The 16,897-nt window shown below is 38.4% G+C and overlaps 1 protein-coding gene across 1 annotated transcript in view; it reads right to left on the bottom strand.

The window, feature by feature from the left end:
- AFG3L2 (AFG3 like matrix AAA peptidase subunit 2) overlaps window positions 1-16,897 on the bottom strand; it is a 30,515-nt gene that overhangs the window by 9,237 nt on the left and 4,381 nt on the right. Inside the window, exons 2-9 of the mRNA XM_009284132.1 lie at window positions 12,868-13,027; window positions 12,315-12,383; window positions 10,742-10,857; window positions 9,650-9,802; window positions 7,353-7,427; window positions 5,985-6,109; window positions 3,191-3,464; window positions 2,473-2,610 (exon numbers count right to left, since the gene is read on the bottom strand). Coding sequence (XP_009282407.1) covers window positions 2,473-2,610; window positions 3,191-3,464; window positions 5,985-6,109; window positions 7,353-7,427; window positions 9,650-9,802; window positions 10,742-10,857; window positions 12,315-12,383; window positions 12,868-13,027 — 1,110 coding nt within the window. The remainder of the gene's footprint in view (window positions 1-2,472; window positions 2,611-3,190; window positions 3,465-5,984; window positions 6,110-7,352; window positions 7,428-9,649; window positions 9,803-10,741; window positions 10,858-12,314; window positions 12,384-12,867; window positions 13,028-16,897) is intronic.

Here is a 16,897-nt window from a genome sequence, read left to right as displayed (position 1 = left end):
GTTAGAGATGCAATTAGAGAAGGCTTCTCTGATGACAAACAACATACAGCAGATATGAAGGGATACGAACTTTGGACAGTACGCTCTACTACCGAAAGTCACTCTGATTTGTAAACAGCATTTGAAAAAAGTACAATGAATAGAGCATGAAGGAACATGATAAACAAGGAAAAAAAGTGTCAGATGCTCAAAGTGAACTATCCTTTGATCGGAAAGAGACAGAGATCCAGAAACATACAACTATTTTTCAGAAGGAACGGAACTAAAAATTACCATAATGCATATACACTAAAAAAACCACCAAAGGAACCAAGGCTGTGTAAGCAGTTTTAATTCTAGTATATCCCAATTTGCAAATAATCAATTTAGCATCATTAAGAACTGTCTTATTTACTAAATTCATAGGAAATGAAACTAAAACACTCTCTCATGTTGTTTTCTACAGGCATCAGAAATTATCGACTGTATTGAAACCTCAATTCGTAGCCAAAGCAGCAACTGTTACATCAACAGATTTCACTCAGTAGTAAAAGCTGATAATCATCTGCATAGACCAGCAGAGAAAGGTTAAGTGACTTTGCTTTGGGGCATTTCAGGTATGTATTGACAACTAATGACAATGTAGTTTCTGAGTACCTTTATTATTTCAGGATATCTAACACTTTCCCAGAGGATATGGATCAGTTTCATTTCTTACTGTTTCTCGGTAAAGTCCCTTCTACGCTGCTTGCCTCCTTTTTTGAAGCCCCACTCATCTTACGTACACGATCACTATCTCCATACCCTCTGGCTTTCAGTCACTCTTTTTCAGTCACCATCCATGGTTTTTACCGTTACCCGTTTCTCCATCTATTTCCCCACTCTCTGCTTATACTCTCTCCCTTCCATAGCAGCTCGTTTTAATTTCCTTACACATTTCTAGTCTCTCTCTGCATCCTCATTGAAGCCTCCCCTCCCAACTAGCTTCTGCATTTACCTTACCGAACTGCTCCTGTTAGATTGGACTTTCAGATTTCAAATAAGATACTGCCTATCAAATTCTACTCTAGTAGGTACAGCACAATGTGATTAGCTTTAAGATGCAACATTACAATGTTGCATTGCTTGGAACTTCTCGGTTCCAAGCTCTGTGCCTACCTGCCTGTGTCCCCCACTCCCCTTCCCTTTTCTCTTTTCAGAAGACCCAAAATTACCTGGCTTCATTTATCTTTTCCCACCTGTATTACTGGAAGAAGTCCAGCAAAAGACGATCAAAAGAGACCTAGGCTTGCAAGAGGCATATGCACGTACAGCTGTGACAAACTAAGGACCAAATCTTGGAAAGTTTATCTGCTAACCTCTAACACATCTAGATGTGTCAAAACTGCAGGTTTTCAGGGCTTTACAGAACTTAGTCAAAATGAGTTTTCCTGTGAATTTTCACAGAACATGAAACCTGTATATCTGGTAAGAGCCATTCCCTGCCAAATTTCAGATTCAAATCAAGACCCTAAAGCATTTCCATTTAATGCTGGCAGAATTAGTTTTTAAACACGAGTAAAAACCATGGTATGCTTCCTTAAGTCTGTTCACAGAATTTGCGGCAAACAAATCTTAGTTTTCCAAAAGTGTGTCACCTTGCAGTATACTTTCTAAGGCTTAAGATGAGATGGTTGGAGTTTGTTGAAGGTATGAGCTGTTGGAAATGGAGTATGAATTTTGGACATTATGAGGAGCCTTATTTTTTTGTTACCTGCCTCATTTGTAAAGTATTATCAGTAACTTGTTTATACAATATTTTTCAGCAGATTTAAGTGTCCTTCCTTCCTAGACAGAAGATAGATTTAAAACTGAATGTTTGAAACGTAGTTGTAATTAAAAAAAAAAGTTAAAGAAAAATGGATGTACTGGAACAGAGCTAACTCCCTCCACTTAATATATTTTTAATGAGCCATTTTAAGAGAGTTAAGGCAAAAGAGCACAAAAAACGTTACACAGATATATTTGCTTATTTAAATCACCTGATCTCCAGAAATTAATCATTAGCTCCATGACCCTCGGACTCCCAGACAACTATTTATATCTAAGAGTTTGACACCACAAAGAGAATAAAGTTCTTCAAAGAAACAGGAATGATTTAGAACAGGATGAGACATTCCCCTGGCAGTAGTCAAATGAGCTACATATTTCTGACCCAGCTAGTAAATTTACTTCAGAGCAGAGCTGAGAGAGTTTGGTTCTGTTTTCTTAAGGTCCTGCAAAGAGGAAAACCCGTTAGGTCCTGATGGCCTCCAGCCAGATACTGAACTGCATTAGTTCCTTTTATGAAAGGTACATCTATGACTTGTGTTTAGACAAGCATCTGGCATCACTTGTAAGTAATCTGCATAGATGAAAGAACTTCCAGCTATAATCAAACTGTTTGCCTCCCAAACTTGACAACGTCCTTTCAACAACCAATACTGAAACAAAAGAGAAAGGCCAAAGACTTACCCGAGCTGGACCTACACCAACAAACATCTCTAGGAACTCTGAGCCGTTGACTGTGATAAATGGTACGTTAGCTTCTCCGGCTGTAGCTTTAGCTAGAAGTGTTTTCCCAGTACCTGGAGGACCTGTCAGAATTGCCCCCTGCAAGAGAAACAGGTGTATTTTCCTCATGAAGAAAACATAATAAAAGCCTATGAAATATCTTACTTAAAAAAGATCTACATGTTACGATGTTGAGTCCACTGGCACTTCTTCCACCACAGTCAAAATTGTGCAAGGAAACAAACTGAAGATTCATCTCATTTAAACCAGCGAAAGGAAGGGAAAAAAAAAAAAGTAGCTACAACATTGTCACGCTGTCTTAGATTTACAGGAACAGTGTTTTCTTTGACATTAAAAAAAAAAAAGAGGTATGTCATCAGATGGGCTCCCACAGCAACACAGCCAAACGACAATTCTGTAACAGTTATATACAACAATGATGGTTCACATGCATGCTATGTATCATTTCTGACCCATGTGAACAGACAAAGTATTCCATGAGGCAAATCTTCTGGCACCACAGTTATACTGTTGGCACTTAATGCCTATTTTTTTTTTCTGACTGTGAGAAGAAAGAAGCTGGAAAGCATTGCGTGTGTAAACATTCCTAGTCCAATTTAGAATACTGAGGACTACCAAAAGAATAAAGTCTTTATCTGCTAAGTCATCGCTTCCTTACCTTTGGAATTTTTGCTCCCAGATCCTCATATTGTTTGGGATTTTTCAGAAAGTTAACAAACTCCATTATCTCTAATTTGGCCTCCTCACAGCCAGCTACATCTTTGAATTTAACATCTATTTCATCCTTAAGGACTTTGGCTGTTGTTTCACCCACACTGAAGAGTCCACCCATTCCACGCCCTGCTCGACCTAAGCCTGCAGGACCTCTTCTTAATGTGTACAGTAAAGAACCAATAATCAGGATTGTAGGCAGCAAACTCAGGAGAAATGATCTGTGGAGAAAAACCAAACAAAGCAGAAAACCACATATATTACAGAAGTTCATTACTGCATATAACTTGTACAAAATGTTGGTTCCATCATAAGCAACCCTGAAAAAATTCAGGGCAAATACTCTATTAACTTGTAACGTTTACATTTTTGCAAGTTTGCTTCAGATTGGGAAATAACCAAAATAAATTTGAGAACAAAAAAAAGATTCTGAATTACAGAAGTCAAACAGGCCAAAAAGCCTCTTATAACTATAATTAAAGGAAGAGTTGGAATTAATTTTTCATTGCCCATCCTCCTTCCCTCACGACCCTGGGAAAATATCAATTAATAAACTTAGAGGGTAACACATTTCTAAACTTGATGCTTAACAAGTGACAGTTTTGGGGTTTGTTTTGTTATTTTTTCTTTGTTTTTAAACCAAACACATGATCAAGTGACATTAGTAAGTTTTACAGAGGAAAACTGTACTACCTAGTAAACAGAAGTAGCTCATTTTCTGTGCCCTTCAAAGGTAAATTCACAGGACTAGTTTGTGCAAATTGTTATATTCTCAAAGTAAGTTGTATTAGGTAGCATATAATTGGTGTATGCTACAACTTCAGGCAGAAATTTCTCTCCAAAACACAATCTTGCTCTTATTCCCTTATGTCTTTCTCCATTTTCTTCTTCTTTCAATGTCTCTATTTCCCTTCCCGATGGCTAAAGGTTTTTGGTTTGTTGGGTTTTTTTGTTTGTTTGGGTTTTTTTATTACTCATTGCCCATTATCCTTCACTGTCTGTCCTCCAGCTTTCTAGCATAGCTCTGTACAGGCCAAAAATCCTAATACTAACACAGTCCTCATTATCACAATATCTGAGCACTGCACAGATTTTTCTGTGGTAAGACCTTCAAGGGACAGCTCACAAGAGGTTCTGTCAACACTCAGCAAAACCAAAATGCTGAAAAGAAGCACTACCATATGTGAGCACAGGATTTCCAGGCTTTACTGATATCCCACATTTCTGAGATGAAGAAAAGAAGGATTTTCCCTATCCTATGGTATTCAGCAGATTCTGATCCAACAGGGAACAGCAGTACTCTGATCATATAGCTGCTGCTCTCTCCTGTTTCCTGTGGCATTTCTGGGGCAGAGTAAAAAGTTACAGGCAATGTATTCTATGAAGAACAGACACTGAGGAGGAAAGGGTCAGAGAGACTGTGGTCAGAAAGAGGGGTTCAGTGAGTAAGAGATTTGTGTGAGGTTGAAGAAGACATAGGAACTGACACACTTTTCCCAGTCTGTTGTGAGAAGCCTCGGGCTGGCATGCAGCCTCTTTGCACAAGCACCGCGTTGCCCTGTCCACTCATTTTTTTCCAGATTTGTTTAAATAACGGCTCAACGGGTTTATTTATGGACCATCCTTAAGAGCATGCCTCATTAGACAGAAACAGAGAAATGAGGCAGAGACAGTTTGTAGAAGAACAGGGAACAGAAAACCTCTATCTGAAGTCACAGGATGGTCCAGAGTTAAGGCTACCATTTTTCTGTTGCCACCAAGACAAATAGGTAGCAGCAGCTTGGTAAACACATCGCAGAAATAAACAAAACTTTCCCCTCCATCCCCAAAAACTGAAACACACACCGCAGTATCAAGAATGAAAACACAAGAGGCAGCAAATGAGCCTTTTTCATTAGTAATATGAGCTACTACACCCAAAGTTGAATTTCCTGATGGTACAAAACCTATTTCACAGACACCAGCAGGAGTCATTTTCAAACTGTTGACTTGGATCAAAAAGAAATCAGTTCTTGGGATAAAAGATTACATCTGTCTTCTAAGCCATTCAGAAAGCCACATCTAGTCTCTTCTAAAGCCCAGGTCAATAAAACTCAGCTACATAAGACTAATACAAAGAATACAAACCTAGTATTGGAGCCATTATTCCCTACTGGGGAAACAACAATGCTGTAAATCCAATGTCAGTACTATTTTTCTTAACCAATTTAGAGATTAAAAGCATGACACATCTGCCTGTTAGCTGGAGCTGGAAGGATAGTGTGATTTACTTAATCAGCAATTTCTTGCCTTTTTGCAAGGCCACAGAATTTGACTTCTGCTGAATTTATGGGCAGAAATTGGTGCCTGTTATATCTCAGTCAATATGCTGTAGTTCTACGCCGTATTTTGTCCGTCCAAAAATCTGCATGAGTGCCATCCCTGGATGAGCTGTGCCTGGCTGACTCCTGCTCTAGTCCAAGTCACTTGCAGGAAGGGCTTAAATGAAGGAAGGACAAATTGTAAACAGAAACATTTATGTAATAAGAAGCTATATTTAGATTAGAGGATATGGATTTCTACATAGGCAAAGTACTAAATGGCTCCTCTTACAGGTAACATTAAAAAATAAAACCAAGATTATTGTTATACTGATAATACTGCCACCTAGTGAAGCATAAGGTGCATGTCTTACAACTCTACTTTTCTACTGTAAATACAATCATTTTTATCAAGAGACTTTTTTTAAAGCAACTTCTTACCCATCGCTCTCTGTTGAGTAGACTACAGGCAATCTGTTCTCCACTTCTATTCCCAGATCTTGCTGCACAGTTTCAAGGTTCCGTTCAAAAGTGTCCACACTACCAATATTAAACCAGACGTACTGCTATAAAAAAAAGCAGAGATCACCACAAAGTACCCTATCTTATTTCAGCTTCATTACAAGCCAACTTCTTCTAACACATACACAAGCAATTCTCAGAACAGATTCAGACCAAAATAGAGTTTTAAGTTGCCTTGTAAAGTGTGCAACTGATATAAGATGCATCTAATAATTCTAAGGCCTACCAACCTGAATATACTGTATCTGTCATTGCTTCTACAGAAATCATACACCAAATAGGTTTGGGGCACTTTAAACAGACTGAAATCCTGGCGTTTGCTCCAGGAACAAATGGAAGAAGAGTAGGCGAACAGATCTTTAGGAGGGAGCTATGCAGTCAGAATAATACAGAGCACTGAACTGGCAAACACAGCAGCCATACAACTTACTGTTTCTCCTGAAGATCTCAGCTTTTCTGGTTAAGAAAGGCAATTCTCTACTTTTGGAGCCCATACTAGCTTTCAGGTTAGCTGTCTTCACAAAAGACAGCATGAACTTGTATCATACACCAGAAAAAAAAATTCCAGACGTTACTTTCAAACAGTGTTGAGATTTGGTTTTTCAAGAAAATCTCCCTTTTTGCACCATGACCTGCATGACTTGCCCCCACTTACCCTAATATTGAAAAAGAAAAAAAGAGAGTAGTCCTAAGTATTAACTGATTGAGAAACTGAGGCAACTGGTGGTATGTGGGCGAAAGAGTAGGTGTATAAATAAGTCACGCTGAAACCCACTGATGAAGTAACTGCTGCAGATTTCACTTTACCCCAGAGGGACTTGCAGACCTTGTTTCAGAAAGTCAGTTAAAAAACTCTGCCACCCAGGAAGAGGTAACCTGACAAAGCTTCTCTTTTGTTTTTCACATAACTGGCTAAAAGCAGTCTGGAACAGAAAAGATCCAAAAGTATGTATGGTTAAGTCTGGGGTTTTCTTGAGCGGATGGAAAATAGCAGCTAGAAATACAGAACCTCCAGCAATTTCTCACTCTTCCTGTTTGTGTATTTGTATTAAGAGCATGGTGCTGGAAAGGAACTACTTGCCATAGCTTTAAGATATCTGTGGCAAAACAATCGATACAGTAAAGTGAAAAACACACAATGTAGGATAACGTAACAGTAAGGCAGAAAATATGTTTTAGATTAAGAGATTATTAGTGCTCCAGACCAAGTTTTCTGCATCAAACTTTACCTAAAAAGATTACTTTGCTGTTTCTAATGTCTCATGTATATGTATTAAAAGCGTTTACCCATTCATGAGGAGACTTTCCTGAAACAAAGATCACTCTAACAAAGCGCTTGTTCACCACTTCAAGCCTGTCCACCTGTAGGAGGAAAGAACAAAACTTGTGATGTGTTAGTGTACAGTCACTGCACTTTCATCACAGCTAAGAGCTACATATACCAAATATGAACCTGTTCTGTTTTCCAGTAAGGAGAATAAAATTCATGTTGTAGATCAGGATGGTTCCACAACCTACAGTTTGCCATTAGGAATGGCATGAAGAATCATGTATGTAATCAGTAAGCAAGAAATATTGGCACATTAAAATTTAGATTGAAAGGATGACCTCATCCCCTTTTTCAAGGAAAAAAATCCAATGCATACCTCAGCTCAAATCACAGGTAGAGAGAAACAGTTAAACAATACTTAACTATTTCAATGGTCAAACACCAACAACAATAGACCACACGACTTCAAACTCTTGTAGCAGCTTCCAAAACAAAACAAATCAAACTGAACAAAATGAGGGAACACTTAACTGTGCTCTTACAGTTGTTTACCCTAATATAAAGGACTTCCTGTGCTACCGTATTAACCACAGTAACATCAATTAGATAAAGAAGAATTTAGCTGAGGTAACAGATACTATATAAACTAAAACCAAGAATTGAGCTGCAGGTTCACAGATATATACTATTAAGCTTTTTTTTTGATAGTCAAAGTCTCAAATGGTTAGTTTCTTGAATTTGACAGGGTCTCTTCAGAAGGCAACTAAAGTTTCTTTCCATTTTTTCTTCCTCTTTCCATAAAATAACTGGTTTCAGCATCTTTAAAGAATTTAAAACTAGCAATGGTTCTACAAGTTGGGCCTGAACTGTACACAGGCTAGTAAGGTTGTTTCCCCGAACTCACTACATGTGGCCATTTCTGGCAGAATTGAAGCAAAACATGAGCTAAGAAGTCAATCTAGATCTAGCTTGACTTCATGCAAAACTACCTGAACATCTTTGTTTTGAAAAGCACGTAACCCCAATAGCACTGATGTCTTCTCCCCATTAACTGGCCAACGCTATGGCAACCAACGGCATTTGACAACTACATATTTAGCTTATCTGAATATCCAGACTACATCTTGCAAAGGCCCAAGAGACTTGGTTTTGTGCAACAGCCCACTTTCATAATGCTTTTCTGCAACAAGGGGTCAGGCTTCGTTCACTATAACAGCTAAACTAATCTTTTTACTGAGCTAGTGTCTTACTGCTTCACGACAAATATAATCAGTAAGGTTTTTTTTCCACAAGATGTACATATAACTGTCAATTAAGAACAGGACTGTAAGACACAGCGCAGGCAGAAGGGGAGAAGCGTACAGAGCAGCTCTGCATAGATCAGTAAGACAAAGAAAGGTAGAAAACAAGCTGTTTAGCACTTTACCAAAGTAATGGAGCGGTAGGAAGCATGCTGTTAACACAGAATCCCAGGTCTGAAACCTAGAGGAGGAAGCAAGCCAATGTTTTCCTAGCCTGCAGGCTAAGCTACAAACAGGGAGGTAACAGACCCAACAACTAGTGGCTCCCGAAGTGGAAAAGGCCTGTGTAACACACTCAATCTTCTGAACTTCAGGGCATCACCAACCTATTACTCCAAGCGTGGAAAGCTGCCAAGTATAGAGAGATAGGACACCGATGATAAAATTGATTGCTCTAGTAGTGGCTCCAGGTAGGAAGGAAAGAAGAAATAAGAGAGGAGAAAACAAATAAAGGAAGCTATTTTACAACACGTGCCAATTTACTGTCCTTGGAAGGGATTCTTTAACTCCCCACCCCCACCTTTCTGTTCGCACTGCTGCTCCTCAGATTCCCTTTGGAACCGATTCAAGGCATGAAACAAGAAGGACACTTTGTTTTTCAGGGGGATGGGCTCATGGAAGTCTAAGGTTAGAAGTAAGTTTCTTCTGAGGCAAGCTCATGTGTCTGCTTAAGCCATTAGGTGGGCTTACGTGTAGAATAAGACTATATGCTGAGAGACTGTGGTTGCACTGCCTCTTCAAACTAGCATCAACATGAGCTATCCAACAGAAAAAGTTCTGTCCTGAGCTGCCCATTCCCTCTCCTCTCTTGGACTGACACAAATCTTCGTACAGTCATCCAGAACATCAGATCAAGGAACTGATTAAGACGAAAGCTGATCCCCTTCTCCCTCAAAAGTTACTCTTGAGCTGGTTCTCACTCCACAGATACATGAAGACAAGCATAAGCAGGGAGGCAGAAATGAGCATCTTCAGCACACTGATTTTCCATTTCGATTCCCCTCACTACTCACCACTCCTTTAGAAAGGTAGTTATTGACAAAGTCTTTCCAGGTGATTTCTCTCCCAGGGACCCTGAAGAAGAAGTAATATACCACCATTGTCCAGAAGAAAGAACTTCCCACTACGTACATCCGAAACTCCCTGACATCCCATGGAATGTCACCCTAGGAAATGGAGGAAAAAAGGTTTTAGAGTCTGTAATACAGTAAGAACATAACAAACAGGTTCTAGTATCTATTTGTGACTTCTATTCTCTGCCCTCAAGGTTACCACAGAGAATGTCAAACAAAGCCATATTTTGTTGTATGAACACACTTCAGTAACTTGAGGAATTACAACGTTAGTAGAAAATCTTTTAAGTGTTTTATATATAGTAATTGAACAGTTTTGATCTATGAACTACTTATGTAAAACTAAAAAGTTTTGCCACCTGCTATATGACCTTTCCCTCTCCATTCTACAACAATTCTCCCTGCCTTCCAGGACTACATGCAAGACCTACAAAAATAAAGGAAAAGAAAAAAAATAACAGGAAGAACCCAGGAAAGAGGAAAAAAAGTATGCCTACTAAGTAAAATCAGAAAAATATTCTTTATATTCTTGTACTGCCAGATGCTATCATCTTTGTGCTACAGCTAATGACAATAAATATAAATTTCAAAAAGAAACTTATGTAAGTATTCCATTAAGGTCAGAATGGCTAACAGTAAGGTCAGAATGGCTAACAGTAAACTACATTTAACTAGCATTGTGTGGTCAGCAAATTTTACAAACTGACATTCTGAAATAAAATACGAAGTCTTTAAAGGCCTGAGGCTCCACTATAAGAATACTGACTACTAGCAACCATATTCATATAGCTTAAAACTCCATTAACGTTCCTGAACCAGAGTTAGATGCCTCTGAAGGTATATACAAAACAGTTATTTATGAAAGGCACTGAGTGGGGAGCCACCTAGAGCCAGTTACTATGAAACACTAGGCACAGGAGGCTTAAGGAAGAGTTAGGCAATCAGAATATGGCCCTAAAAAGCAAAAAACACACAAGGTTACTTCATGGGGACAAGACAGTTAGTACCATAAAGATATTTTAAAGTCAAAACCTTCTGTAATCTGGTCCACCAGTTAGTTTCTTCTTTCTTGCCACCTTTTTTTCCACCGCTGCCACCTCCTCCACTACCAGTCCCACTAGGCTGTCGGGCACTAGCTTGCTTTACGTCTATCAAAAATAACACATAACAAAAATATACATCTTTACATCTTATACCAATTTCACACTATTTTTTATTAGTTTTAAAATTAGTGTTGTTCTGAAAAATGAACTAGTTTGCAATGCTACGATAATTAGAGGATGTGAGAAAGTGCATTTTCCATAGGAAAACAGATATATAGCCCATTAACTGGCAGAGAGACCTCTATCTCATACAGTTATGATCACAAGAGAGGTCTGTTAATTGTATAACTGATGACACTTGGGCACCAAGAACTGAAAAATGTCCCAAATATAAAAGAAACCTGTTATGGACACTGCACGAAACTTATTTCTACTGCACTAATCCAAGACATGTGCAAGATTATTCTAAGCGTTTTGTTGGGGGAGGATTGGTGGGGTTTTTTGTTGGGTTTGGGGGTGGTGGTGTGGGTTGGGGTTTTGGAGGGGTGGAGCTGGGTTTTTGGGGGTTTTTTTTTTGTTTGTTTGTTTTAAAAAACACCACCCACAAGCTCTAAGTAACATCTCCTTCTCCCATAATTCACCCCTCCAGTCATATTATGGTCCTCTTAAAGCTCAGGGTTTATCACAGGTTGGCATCCTTTTTAATATTCTAGAGACAAGCACGGCACAGTAACAGCCAGCTACAGCTGAGGAGTTCATCTTAATCATTCTTCTACTTATCCAACTCACAAGGTGCCTGCATGGCATAGCATAATGTCATATGTCAACATACTCAAGAGGGCAAGACGGAGCACAACACTAACACACGCTCCTTCCAACCCTAGCTCTTTCAAGAGCTTGGTAGTTTGGGCATCTAGGCATGACACTAGATTTTACCATTCAAGGCCTAGTGGAAGGAAAACTGCTGCTCCTGTTACTGCTCTCATGCCTCTCCTTCTCCTTGGAAGATGTGTTACACAGATTTCTGGTACAACGGAGTGGCTGTTATTGCTAATAATTTCCAGATTCAACCCCCTCCTTGTAAAGATAGGGCTCCTTCTAGCACTGCCACTACTAGCTCCTCTTTCAAGCAGCAGGCTACATGGTTGGTCCTGGCTAAAGAGCTGGTTCTGGATCCTCACCCAGAATGACAATTCTGGTTATTCCATACAGCAAAATGGGTATTTTAGCTTGCTCTAGGAAAAGCTGAGAACTTTACACATAGAGAATCTCTGAATGCATGACTATGTCAACTAATAGGTCACAGTAAAACAAGAATTTAAGGACAGCATTCCAACAGAAACATAAGGGAAAACAAATGTTATTCCAGAAGATATACATGATATGAAAGCAAAATAGCGTTTAATAAAAATATATCAATTTGCACTTTTAAACTAATCTGGTACAGAAACATCTTCCCTGAAAAATAAACCAAAAAACCCCAAACCCACAATGTTGTGCTAAAATCTAATCTAACAAATACATGTTCCACAAAAAGAACCGAATCAAGCAGCTTTTTGTACCTTTTGTTTCTCCAGCTGTACCTTTAGTTCCATTAGCTTTCTTCCCATTGGGAAAACATTTTTCAAATCCTATTAAGAAAGAGTTAAAGAGCTCATAACTGTTTTTTAGTTTACAATTCTGTCATTCCACTTCAGTAGTCACAAGCTGGATGTATACAACAGCAAAGAAGCTAGCAACATATAGACTGCAAAGATGGTTTAGTTCTTGTATTTTTGTTGAAGAGCTCTACCAGGTTCCCATAAATAAATCTACTACTGTTGACAAGAAAATATCAAATGTATTTAATAACCTAAAGTAAAGCTGTCCTTTAAGCCAGAGATAGACAAGCTTAGTTCAACAGAAAATTGCATTTCATAGCGTGAGGTTGAGCAAACTGCAGTCATTCTTTAACAGCTCCTAAAAATCCCATAAATCAATGTTCCACCTCAAGATTAATGGCTGGTTAGTATAAGAACTTACTTCCCCGCAGACAATAAACCTAAATGGCACACAAGTGCAGTCCTCAGCAAGGAATGCAGCCTGCTTCACTTCACTGATCAAAGTTATAATCACCTTTGGGAGGTTGAGAGAAAAGCCTTCTGCAAGCAGCAATTACACTTGCCCAGACAGTACTTCTGTCAGTAGTAGCTCCAGTGGTAACTTTTTCACGGAGCTGAAAGACGAAAAATAAATATAAAGCAACAAGAAGGTGCCACAAGAATCTTGAAGCTCTCTAGTAATCCTGAACTGCAACAAGTCAGGTATTACTTTACAACAGGAACTTTACAACAGACTTCATAGTAACTGCTGTGGACCAGAGCGTAAGACAACAATAGAAAAGGAAATGGGTAATTTCTACAGCAAGGAAATTTTTATTCTATTTGTTAAGAGCAGAGTTTCATCTTACATACAAACATAACATTCTTTATTAAAAGAGAAAAAAAATCAAGCAGGAAACACTACAAGCAATGAACATTAAATACCTACACACTGATCCTATGGGAAATATTTCATACTACCAGCTGAATGACACTTAAGCGCAATACTAACTGTGATCGTACAAGCGTGATCCACACAGTACTGAATTATGTCTTGCTAAAGAACTGCGTCTTTTTCCAAATAGTTAAGAACCTGTAACTTCTCAATATGAAAGATCTGCTTGAATCCAAAAGAAACGGATATGGCAGACAAAGCTTACGTCCAGCTAAGAAACCAACACAGAGGAGGAACGCCAGTTCAAAAAACATACCTAAACCCCTATGTAGGTAAAGATCCAGTTATAAAAACACAACAAACCCAAGTCTATCACACCTTGTTCTAAGACTAATTGTTTACTGTTATTCGCCATTTAAGTGCAATTGAAGGAAACAGAAATATTTTCAATTACTACCTCTTAAGAAAACTTTTGGTATCGTAACTGAATACTTAAAAACAGAGTAAACTGCAATTTTATTACAGAGAAATCAAACCCCCTTTCTTCAAGAAGGACATATTTTAGATAAAATCCCAACTTATCCCCTTCCCAAGCTTCCCCGGCGCTTCTAAGAAAAAAAAAATATTCATATCAAGATTTCCCCACAGGCTGACTTTCTTTCTGCCTCCATTCCCTTCTGCTCCATAGAGGTGCTCAGCCTCCTTCTGTTCTTTTTGATTAGAAGTTACTGACCTTAAGAGCCAGAGAAATAGTGAAAAAAAAGAAAAAAAAAAAAAAAAGAGAGAGAACAACAGGTCCTGGAAACATGACTCAAGGTAACCATGCAAGACAGCAAACATCCATCTAGGACTAACACCTCTAGGACTACATTTGTGAAGGAAAGCTCAATGTTAGCACCTCCATAGCACTTTTCTTACAGTCAAGTTACAATGGTTGTAGACAAAACCTATTTTTGCATATTAAACAAACTTGTAGGATACTAGATTACATACTAAGACTACACTAGGAATGCTGACATATCATTAATTGAATTCTAACGCTCCTGAAGCTTTCTGTCTGGGAGCTTCCCCCTCCACCCCTTATTAAATGATGAAATACATTAGACTTATTCTGAGTAGCCATCTAGTTCCACCTGCTGGAACCAAGAGGAATACCAAAATGTCCTTGTTGCTTGCTTTTGCTGCAGACTGAGCTAAGAATTCTTAGGCTGCTCCATCCAGCCACTATTCTGTGCCACTGCATGTCTTTGAATAAAGGTCTGATACTGAAAATCCAAGAGGATATTTACTGATCATGAAAAGCATGTGCGGTAGAAATAGTCTGGAGAGCAGCTGATCTAGAGAACAGCTACTAGGTCCAATACACTATGACCTCCAACATGAGCATCTGTGCTCCTAGAAGAAGCTTTAGGACAAGCGGGAAGCATCTGTGTGGGCAATAAAATAAAAAGAGCCTGCCACAGACCAACCCATCTCTGCAGTTCAAATACAAACAGGTAGTGAATGTTGCAGCAACAGATGAAACTCAAAGACAATGTCCAGTAATACTGGCTTCTCTTCTATGTCACTGGTCTCCTACGACACCAAAAAAAAATTGGGAGTTCTTTATTCCACAAGCTCAGATTACTTGTTATTTGTAAAGAGACAGGAATATTCAGAAACCTTTACTCCAACTAAAATAAAGTAACTGCTCACGTTTAAAAGAAAAGTTTAAGTAAGCCAAATCCAACTGTCCAATTGCTTGGCTCAGCTAGACCAGCATGGGTTTATTACAGAATTAAGTTATAGTTTAATCAGGTTGGGGTGGGAGGGTAGAGGAGGGAGAGAAGGAGGGAGCAAAGGAGAGAGAGATGGGTAAGCAGACAGAGCTTTGGGGCAGACCTGACTAATGGAACTGGTTTGTTGCTGGATTGTCTCTACAGATCCTAAATTCCATGAATAAATGCCTAGTCACCTGTCAAGTTAATATGCAGAGCGCTGAGTGTTTTAAAAGTTGTTTTGTGAGAAAAGGGAACAACTGACTTCATGGCACATTCAGTAAATCACCTGACTGAGTCTGGGAGGCGTGCTTTTATGCTACCAGCAGGTCTCCTGAAACATGCAGTTTCCTTTCACCATACCATTCCACAAATGCAAAAGTTGTTAGAACCACGCTACACTGGTAACAACTGCTTGGGTTTGGGTTTTTGGTTTGTTTTTTTTTTTTCCTAATCTGTAAATCATCAGCACGAAAACTGATCATATTGATCCTGATACAGGACCTGTCCCTGGGGTGGCTGGCAATGGGAATGCCACAGCAAGCTTAGCTGATATAAGCACAGGCACTGCCTAAGCAGAGGGAAAGCAAACAAAGCACATTTGGACTGGATGCTTAAATAGTACAGCGGCTGTTTTGGGCTATGTACCATGAAACTCTGCCCAGCTTCTCTCAGTCAGAGATGAAAGAACTGTCACAGCATACAAAGCAAAAAAACCTTATCTAATGTTTGGGGTTGTTTTTTTTTTTTTTTCAGGCAAACCTTGTGACACCTTCCTAAAAAAAAAAACCCAAACAAAAAACACCCCAAACAAGACTTTTTTTTAAAAATAGAAGTTCAATATAAGCAAGTTTAGAGTACACAACGGTCTGTTTTGCAAATGCAATGAAAATGTTACTACTCCAGAGTATAACATAAACCTAAGATCTCTAACACCAAAGAAATGCCTTCTCCATGATTCCAACATTAAACAACATAGGTAATTTTAAATAAGCAGAACTACTGACTTTACAAAAACATTTTAACCATAATCCATTTTTGTAAAACTGAGGATACACAAAACAAGAACAGAAAAATCCACTCGCTTAGTTATGTAAGCAAAAGATCAAGAATCTATTAATTCAAGGAAGTTACAAGTTGACAGTTTTATCCATAAACAAGTTCCAAACCAAACAAAATAAAGTGAAGCCAAAAGTGTTAATTATCTAACAGTCACCAAAATATTACATAAGAGCATGTTAGGGAGGGAACAGAAAGCTGGCAAAGAAATCTAACTTCATGCAAGCTACTTATTTTGTTTTGCCAAAAGCAGATACTTTTAAATTTTTTTGATCTTTCATTAAAAAAAAATTTAAAAATCATTGTTTTGCTGCCTATACACACACCCCCAGGTGCTGGAGCGAATACAAAGTTCTCTTCACAGTTTCTGTTCCGTTCCAAATAAGAACTCACTGAATTTTATTGACAGAAACAAGAATTAGCTTCCTGACAGATTAACAGTACTTCTGACAGTGTTTCATTTATTGTTGTATTTAATAATAATCATTTATTACTGTATTGTTCAGATATGACCAAACAAAAACACAAATTCAATATTAAAAATGAACACATATTTATACTTAGGACTAAGTTACTAACATCCTTATGTATAATAATCTCAAAATTATCACTATCCTAGTGACAACCTTCAAGGTGCAGTTGTTCTCCACTATATGCTACAGAAAAAAAATGAACACATATTTATACTTAGGACTAAGTTACTAACATCCTTATGTATAATAATCTCAAAATTATCACTATCCTAGTGACAACCTTCAAGGTGCAGTTGTTCTCCACTATATGCTACAGAAAAATTAAGCAACCTGCCCAAGATGCCATTGGTAATGTGCAGGAAAAAAGGAGCAACGCCATTT

The sequence above is a fragment of the Aptenodytes forsteri genome, unplaced genomic scaffold (assembly GCF_000699145.1).
Source record: "Aptenodytes forsteri isolate BGI_AS27 unplaced genomic scaffold, ASM69914v1 Scaffold229, whole genome shotgun sequence".
Lineage (NCBI taxonomy): Eukaryota > Metazoa > Chordata > Aves > Sphenisciformes > Spheniscidae > Aptenodytes > Aptenodytes forsteri.
This window is presented reverse-complemented; position numbering and strand designations above follow the sequence as displayed.